The 9,480-nt window shown below is 46.3% G+C and overlaps 1 protein-coding gene across 1 annotated transcript in view; it reads right to left on the bottom strand.

The window, feature by feature from the left end:
- Nucleotides 1-3,549: 3,549 nt before the first annotated feature.
- The window catches only part of LOC137347600 (laminin subunit gamma-3-like), a 77,406-nt gene continuing 71,475 nt past the window's right edge, over nt 3,550-9,480 (bottom strand). Inside the window, exons 26-28 of the mRNA XM_068012144.1 lie at nt 8,607-8,765; nt 7,280-7,379; nt 3,550-6,774 (exon numbers count right to left, since the gene is read on the bottom strand). Of these exons, the coding sequence (XP_067868245.1) occupies nt 6,515-6,774; nt 7,280-7,379; nt 8,607-8,765 (519 nt within the window). The 3' untranslated portion in view covers nt 3,550-6,514. The remainder of the gene's footprint in view (nt 6,775-7,279; nt 7,380-8,606; nt 8,766-9,480) is intronic.

Here is a 9,480-nt window from a genome sequence, read left to right as displayed (position 1 = left end):
AAAACCCAACCCCAAAACCCAATCCAAACCCAAGTCTAACCCCCTCCTTAACCCCAAACCCAACCCCCAGTACCTACCCTCAAACCAATCCCAAACCCTCACCTAAACCCAAGTCCAACCTAACACTATGCCCACACCAGGACCCATCCCCAACCCCCACTTACCAACTCACTCTCCATCCAGTCCCCAAAGCTGAATCGAAACCCAGCACCAATACTAACCCAATCCCGCTCTCAGTACCTACCCCAAGCCAAACCAAATGCCAAACGCCAGTGCGGGGATACAGATGTTTCAGTGAGTTGTGAACCTGGACAACAAACTGCTAAAGAAAGTCAGACTACTCCAGCTGTTAGTCAAAGTCATCCTTAATGATTTAAATTGCACACAGCATAAAGGCAGCTACAAGCAATGCCAATGATCTAACTATCCAAAGATCTCAACTTCAAGGCACAATGAAGACCAACTCCCTCATGGATCTTAAAGCTGCTTCTTGTTTTTTTGGAAGTCCTTCCTCCAGGTGAATCTTCTTCCAGTTCCTCTGATTGCAGGACCAGACCTGCTCCCGCTTGTTTCTGCTGTTTGAAGCATCAGTAAAAGTTAGGGGAAGCTTCGTTTCGTTCAGTTACCCAGTGTTGCTAGGCCTTGATAATGGACAGTTGACTCTTTGCTTTGTGTCACTCAATGTCATTGGAGATTAAACCAGGTGTAACCTTTCACCCTGTCCTTCCAATTCACTTGCTGCAGACTATGGAATGTGTCGGATGCTCTTCTCAGTATCAAAACTTTCTCAAAGGCTTCCTTCACACACAAATACCTCGCCCTTCCCAACAATTTCCAATGGCAGCAGTTTTTAATCAGGGATTGTTTCAGTTTACTTTTTCCGTTATCAGTTGTTTTGGGGCTTTTACTGTGATTGCTGCACAGGCTGTCCTTTCATTTCAAATCCACACTGTCCTGACAATTAAAATGGACAATGTCCCAGGGATCAATGTCCCTTCACCCCAGTACCTACCCCCTGACCCCAACCTCAGTTCCAACTCCAACGTCAGTTCAATCACAACCCCAGTTCCTCCCCAGTGAGGGAAATGAAAGGGAGATGCGGCTGGTAACCCCCTGTTAAATGGGACTCACCAAACTAACTGCAATCGCTTTCCAGAAATTTCTGCTTTTCACCCATATTTTATACTTTGTTGGGGCTGCAAGTGATTTAAATTGGACTGCACAGTGATATCATTATATAATACTGAGATGTTCCATGGCATTGCTCACTCTTAGTGGGTAGATTATACCATGTAAAGCACTATAGAGTGTACGATTCTGCTGCAGAGGTGATGTCAGAGTTTCACCTGACCCGACATTTTAAAGCCACAAGGGGTAATTACTCGAAATAGGCACATGCAGAAGTCAATTTCCATTGGCTATTCTTTTAGCAGATGCTACTTGTCCATTGGTTCGTTCCCCAATCTGTCCAGTGGTGATTTGTTGCTGTTTTTAAGGAGGTCAGATTTGAACTAATCAGGTGTCAACATGACAATTTCAAGAGTGACTCCTCGAGGCTTGACAGATGTGTGACACATGCAAAATGTTTACACACAGAGTTAGGAAGAGAAACCAAATCAGGGCACAGCCTTAGACTCCTTAGTGTAGTCCACAAAACCAGCCTAATCAGAGTCAGTCATACATTACAGTAGCATAGTGGCAGTTATTGGACTAGTTATCCAGAGGCCCAGACTAATCCTCCAGAGACAGGAGTTCAAAACCCACCATGGAGTCTTGGGGAATTTCAATTCAATTCAATCAATTAATAAATCTGGAATAAAATGCTAGTCTCATTAATAATGATCATGAAACTACCAGATTGTTGTTACAACCCACCTGGTTCACTAATGTCCTTTAGGGAAGGAAATCTGCCATCCGTATCCGGTCTGGCCTACATGTGACTCCAGACCCACAGCAATGTGGTTGGCTCTTAACTGCCCTCTGAAATGGCCTAGCAAGCCACTCAGTTGTATCAAACTGCTACAGAAAATCTGAATAAGAATAAAACCAGATGGACCACCTGGCATCGACCTAGGCACCACGAACGACAAAGGCACTCCCTGCCCAGTTGACCCTGCAAAGTCCTCCTCACTAACATCTGGGGACGCATGCCAAAATTGGGAGAGCTGTCCCACAGACCAGTCAAGCAACAGCCTGACATAGGCATACTCACCGAATCAAACCTTACAGCCAATGATTACGGTCACTGCCATCACCATCCTCGGGTATGTCCTGTTCCACTGGAAGAGGTGGTGGCACAGTGGTAATACAGTCAGGAGGGAGTGACCCTGGGAGTCCTCAACGATGACTTCAGACCAATTAGGTTTTATGACATCAGGTCAAACATGGGCAAGGAAACCTCTTACTAATTACCACCTATCGCCCTCCCTCAGCTGATGAATCAGCACTCCTCCATGTTGAACACCACTTGAAAGTAACATTGAGGATAGCAAGGGCACAGAATGTACTCTGGGTGGGGGACTTCAATGTCATCACCAAGAGTAGTTCAGTAGCACCACTACTGACCAAGCTGTCCGCGTCCTGAAGGACATATCCTGCCAGACTGGGCCTGCAGCAGGTGGTGAGGGAACCAACAAGAGGGAAAAAGCTACTTAACTTTGTCCTCACAAATCTACCTAATGCAGATGCATTTGTCCATGACATTATTGGTAGGAATGACCACTGCACAGTCCTGTCTTCACACTGAGGACACCCTCCATCGTGTTATGTTGCACTACCACCGTGCTAAATGGGATTGACTCATAACAGACCTGGCAGCTCAAAACTGGGCATCCATGAAGCGCTGTGGGCCATCAGCAGCAGCAGAATTGTACTCAACCACAATCTGTAACCTCATGGCCGGCATATGCCCCACTCTACCATTACAATCAAGCCAGGGGATCAACCCTGGCTCAAGGAGAGGCAAGGCAGTGGTGTAGTGGTCATGTCACTGGTCTACTAATCCAGAATGCTCTGGGGGCATGGGTTCAAATCCCACCATGGCAGATGGTGAAATTTGAATTTAATTAATATACCTGTAATTAGTAAAAGCTAGTCTAATGGTGACCATGAAACCATTGTCAATTGTTGTAAAAACCCATCTGGTTCACTAATGTCCTTTAGGGAAGGAAATCTGCCATCCTTACCTGGTCTGGCCTACATGTGACTCCAGACCCACAGCAATGTGGTTGACTCTTAAATGCCCCTCTGAAATGGCCTAGCAAGACACTCAGTTTAAGGGCAGTAAATGCTGGCCTAGCCAACAACACCCCCATCCCAAGAACAAATTTTAAAAATTACAAACTGTCATTTATCACATCTTTAGATAGTTAACCAGTCAGTAAAACTTGAGCAACACTGGGAATGGGCTGATAGCTGAAATCCCCAAATCAATAACATGATTCGCAAAGTGGACTGAGATATATAACAAAGCAATCTAGATTACCAGCTACAATATACACAAGTGACACAATGAACACTGCTGTAACATAATCATCAAAATAATCCTTTAATAACTGTGATTAAATATCTTACAAGTAGGTCTGTGCTTCCAATTAATATAAATTTGATTCTCGATACATCGTTTTAAATGGAGATATGCAGAAGAGATTTTTTGTGAAGACTGAATGCAATTAAAAGCAGTGCCAGATGTTGTGTGATGGGATTCCTCGTCACTCCTGGTCAATTCTGCTGTCTTCCGATGCCCAGCCAGAATTTAGTCAATGTGGAATCAGAGTTTGATGAAGTTTTAGAGTGAGCGTGTTCAGAAAGATTAGAGTAGAAATTCTGTTTGGCGGACTTCATTATTTAACGTGGAATCATACAGAACAGAAGGAGGCCATTCAGCCCATCGCATCTGTTCCAGCTCTTTGAAAGAGCTATCCAATTAGTCTCACTCCCCCCCTGCTCTTACCCCATAGCCGTGCAATCTTTTTTCCCCTTTAAGTATTTATCCAACTCCCTTTTGAAAGTTACTATTGAATCTGCTTCCACCGCCCTTTCAGGCAGCACATTCCAGATCACAACAACTCACTGTGTAAAAATATTTCTCCTCCTCTTCCCCTCTAATTCTTTTGCCAATCACCTTAAACCTCTGTCCTCCGGTTACTGGCCCTCCTGTCAGTGGAAACAGTTTCTCCTTATTTACTCTGTCAAAACCCCTCAACGTGGGTCTGTTGCATTACATTGTAGTGCACGCTATTTTCACACAGGCACCAAAGCATTTATTTTAAGTCTTTCTTAAAATATTTGTCTTTGGAACTTGAGAGTTGATAAGACAATCTCTGTTTGCCCTGAGAAGGCTTCCTTTTTTTAAAAACTTTGTACTGATTGTTTGCAGCTGGGTTTTTTTGGCCGGGTCATTTCAGAGGGCATGAAGAGTGTACGTGGTCAAGTTGGTGTGGGACTGTAGGCCAGACCAGGTAAGGATGGCCAGCATTCCGGAAGCACCTTTGTGAGCCAGCTGGGTATTTCATGGTGTCATTCCGATGAGACTTTAAACTGCAGCCCCAGTCACTCTGTCAGCTGGACGTAAAAGATCCCATTGCTGCTCGTGGAAGATGAGTAAGGGAGTTCTCCCCATCAAATGTTACTCCCTTAACCCAAATCACTAAAAACAGATTATCAGGTCATTATCACATTGCTGTTTGTGGGATCCTGCTGTGCACAGATTGGCTGCCGCATTTCCTATGTTACAACAGTGACTACTCTTCCAAAAGTACTTTACTGGCTGTAAAGTGCCTTGAGACATCCTGATGTTGTGAAAGGCACTATTTAAATACAAGTTCTTTTGTTGTTTTTGGAATGTTTGGAAAATCACGTGTGTCGGAATTTCCAATATGTGGACAGTGATAGGGGAGAGGGAAGTGCAGCGGAGGCAGTGTAAGGTTGTTTGGTGCAAGTGCAAAATTAGAATGTGAAACAAGAAGTTAAAGGCGGCTTCAGCTTGCCTAATGAATGGGTTTCTTGACGTTGGGAGTTATTACAGTCAGTGCCTATTTTAATCTGTTGTAAATGTAATGAACATCTCTCTGAATAATCTTCATACATTAACTCCTGGATTCAATGAGGAGTGGTTAATTATTAATAGTAACTGCAGTTGTAGGTATCTTGGAAACTACATGCTCATCCTGAGACATAGATCTGTCTCTGGCATTCCCTCCTTAAACCTCATTACCTCTCCCTCCCCCTTTAAGGCATTTTACATGCTCCTTCAAACCTACCTCTTTGGCCAAGCTTTTGGTCATCTGTCCTGATACCTCCTTCAGTGGCTCAGTGTCAAATTTTGTTTGATACTTGCTCCTGCAAAATGCCTAGGGATGTTGTACTCTGTTAAAGGCGCTATATAAATGCAAGTTGCTCTTGTTTGGGTTAGTGGGTCTCATTGCGCTTGGTAACTGGGAGGATAAAGTACGTCACTGACTGTAAAACATTTTGGGGGGTGGCCTGAGGTCGTGAAATACAAGTTAGTTAACTTGTTCAATACGTTCCTTTATAATGACACAAATAATGTACCATGCAAGGTATTATTCTGCTGCTAAGGCCAATGTCCAATTGCTGGAAAATGACATAACCCGATGGTCAATTAGAGGCTAAATTATATTGCATTTTGTACATTGACAGCTACAGATAAAGCTTGGCTCCAGGTCAGCAAAAATAAGTTTTAATAAAATGACTGGTTTTCCTCATGATGGAAGGAATGTAGAGTGTCAGGTGGTAAGTGACCGATCAGCCAAGCAAGATCCCAGGTTTGATCCCTGCTCTTTACTCAGTTTGCAGACTTCAAATGAGGCAAAAACTGGATGTTAAAACTGGCCTTGATACTTCCCTGAAAAACAGCTCACATTAAAACTCCAAACTATATAATAACACACTTGAATTCTGCAGTTACAAATTATTTTCTTAACACTAAAGATGATAATTTATTTCCTCATTAATTTGCCTTCTATCAATATGGGTGATTTGTTATGCAGTGAAGATAATATTCGAGGCAATGCAGTGCCTATTGATACTTTCAAGGGCTACAGACCAATTGAGATACCAAGATTTTCTGATGTAGAGATTTCTGAACCTCAAATTGTGTCATGGTTATTAATGATTAAGTACATCACAGCCTTGGGAGTCGATGATGTCGGAACAGGAAGGCTTCAGCTCAATCTGGTAGCACAAGGATGGTCTCTGACCCCCCGTGCGAACATTAGGGTGAGGGCAGTCATATTGTCCATACCAAGGGCTCAGGTGGGGCCCCAACACATGTACTGGAGGGTCACGACTATCCGCTGTACCAAAGCCAGTACGAGTCGTGAATGGGTTAAAATCAGAAGGAACATGGAAGGGGATTAAATACCCAACCGAATTAATTATTTGAAATGGTTCATTAAACAGCAGCAAATTGGTGGCAATGGCAAACGTCTTGAGATTATAACACAAAAACCATCCACTGTAATCGCCTCTCTATTCGCCTTTCCCAAACTTCTCACTGCCTCTTCAGTCCCACTCTGTTATAACAGCCCTGGGGCAAGTTCTGAACAATGTCCTGCAGGTTGTGCTTGTCTGCCTCAATTTCCTCAATGTCCTTTTCGAACACATTCATCTTCAGGATCTGCATCTCGGAGGCAGCCTCCAACTCCCGCAATTTTTGCGTCAGTTTCCGATCGATTGTCCACCTCAGAGCTCCCATCTGAGCCTTTGTTTGATTCAGCATTTCTTCCGTCGTTTGGTCAATGTGAAGGCTTTCTGACAGGAAAACACAAAGAGAGAGATTAGGCTGCATATAGTGACACCACTAGAGAACCGCAACAAGGGGCTGCACGACAGGGAGTCCCGTGACTTGGGACTGCAGGACCCTGTGACCTGGGGCTCTGTGACCCTGTAACCCGGTGACCTGGGGCTCTGCGACACAGTGACACGGGGCTCTGTGACCCAGTAACCCAGGGGTTCTGCAACACGGTGACATGGGGTTCTGTGACACGGTGACACAGGGCTCTGTGACCCTGTAACCCGGTGACCCAGTGACCTGGGGCTCTGTGACACGGTGACACAGGGCTCTGCAATCTTGTAACCCAGGGGCTCTGCAACACGGTGACATGGGGCTCTGTGACACGGTGACATGGGGCTCTGTGACACGGTGACAGGGGGCTCTGTGACACGGTGACATGGGGCTCTGTGACAAGGTCACCCGGCGACCCTGTGACCCAGGGCTCTCTCCCCGATAATCTCTGTCTCCTGTCCGTCGACATACCTATTGTTTTCAGCAAATCTGTCAACTGCTTCAGGTCATGATCAAGTGAATGTTTCGCTTTCTTCATGCTCTTTCCCATCACCTCGGTTTCCCGAAGAACCTGTTACAGAGAGGGAGACCGACATGAGGGAAATGTGTCAGCTTGGCTCAGTTGGTAGCACTCTCTGCCCTCCAAGTCCTGATTGGTTGACACTCCGAGGTAGTACTGAGGGAAAGTCCTGCCTGGTCAGAGGCGCCATGCATCAGAGAAGCTGACAGGCTAAAGCTCCTGTGGTTTAGGTGGATGTTAAAGATCCCACAGCAGTATTTGAATAGCAGCGAGCTCTCCTGCTGTGCAGTTGTTTCCTGGCCTGGAGAAAAACACAGCAGCCATTCTGTGCATGGCAAGATCCCACAAACTGCAGCAAAACCATATTTGTTGGTGCTAATGGTTAAGGAAGGAATGTTGGCCAGGAATTGTTAAAATGCATTCGAACCATCAGCTCAACAGCTCATTTGAGCATGGCACCTGTGGCAATGCAGCACTCCCTCAGTGCTGCCCTGGCTTCAACACTGAAGCATACTGAAGTGTAATGGAATACACTCTACTTCCCCCTGGGATGGGTGCAGCGCCAACAACACTCAAGAAGCTCGACACCATCCATGACAAAGCAGCCCGCTAGATTGGCACCCCATCCATAAACCTCAAACATTGACTCCCTCCACCACCGACACACAGTGGCAGCAGTGTGTACCATCTACAAGATGCACTGCAGCAACTCACCAAGGTTCCTTAGACAGCACCTTCCAAACCCGCGACCTCTACCAACTAGAAGGACAAGGGCAGCAGATGCATGGGAACACCACCACCTGCAAGTTCCCCTCCAAGTCACACACCATCCTGACTTGGAACTATATCGCCGTTCCTTCGCTGTGGCTGGGTCAAAATCCTGGAACTCCCTTCCTAACAGCACTGTGGGTGTACCTACACCCGAAGGACTGCAGCCCCTCCCCCACTCTCCCGCCATTGGTCGCCTGGCACGTCCATCTTTATGACATTCCACCCCACAGCCAATCGGAAAGTGAACAGACTCATCACCTCACTGGATGATTCATGACGGTCAGTCAAACAGCATTTTAATGGTCAACATTTTTATAACAAATCAAAGGTGTTCAAAGATTAACAAAAAAAAGACTGTTCAATTCCTGGAGACTCCAGGCCAATCCTGAAGGGTTGGTAACCCAAGGCGACAGCTATAAAAACCCTGCCTCAAGCAGGTTACACCGGCCACTTAAAAAAAAGTTAAGAGCCTGCTGAACTGAGGCCGGCCCGTCATTTTAGCATTACCTCATCCGCTGTTTCCATGTCCTCCTGGACCGTCGCCTTCAAGGCTGCCACCTGGTCCTCCTGGGCATTGAGTTGTTCCCGCACGGCCTCCATCTGTGAGTGCAGTGAGCTGGACTGCGCAGCCTGGTCCCGGGCTCGTCTCCTGATCTTCTGGCCCTCCTAGAAGGTAGAAGGAAGCTCGAAGTTGCCTCTTGGCAAAGAAAGTGGCCGCAGGTGGTTCGACAGACTTGAAATCAATTGCATTTCCTAAGCTATGTGGGGGATCTATCTACCACAGGAAAACTCTCTGGGAGGGTCCGTATTTTTTGGGATAGATTTACCAGGGCAGAGCCTATCGGAAAGATCTCAGGCCCCTGTAGTTTCCTGATGCACACACTCTCCATGGGAGAGCCTCCACCTCAGCAGCATTACACTTGGAAAAACAGATATAGGGGCCTGAATTCCCTGGCCCTCTCTCTCCCACCAATGCTGTACTTCCAGCAGGTCCTGGATAGCAGCAGTGCACCCTGCAGTGTCTCACCATTACCCGCTGCACGCTGAGGCCCATCCAAAAAACCCCGGTAAACAACATTAGGCCAATAGGCCCACTACTTCCAGCATGGCGGGAAGGGCTGAATGGCCTACTCCTGGACCTGGCCACCCACCCAATTCTTGGGAACAGAGGGAGTGTGGGGGGCGGGGTCAGAAAATTCTGTCTCATCAGCCAGGCCCATTGTAGTCGCTCAAAGAGCAATGGATTGCGGAGGCCGGAAAGGCAAGATGAAAGTCAACAACTAGAATTTCAGCCCTTACGAAGGGTCAAAGATCAAAGGATACCACCCTGCCACATGAAGAAATTCTGGCCTGGCAGAGTTGTGCCCCAATTAATAATCAG

The sequence above is a fragment of the Heterodontus francisci genome, chromosome 32 (assembly GCF_036365525.1).
Source record: "Heterodontus francisci isolate sHetFra1 chromosome 32, sHetFra1.hap1, whole genome shotgun sequence".
In the NCBI taxonomy this organism is placed as follows: Eukaryota; Metazoa; Chordata; class Chondrichthyes; order Heterodontiformes; family Heterodontidae; genus Heterodontus; species Heterodontus francisci.
This window is presented reverse-complemented; position numbering and strand designations above follow the sequence as displayed.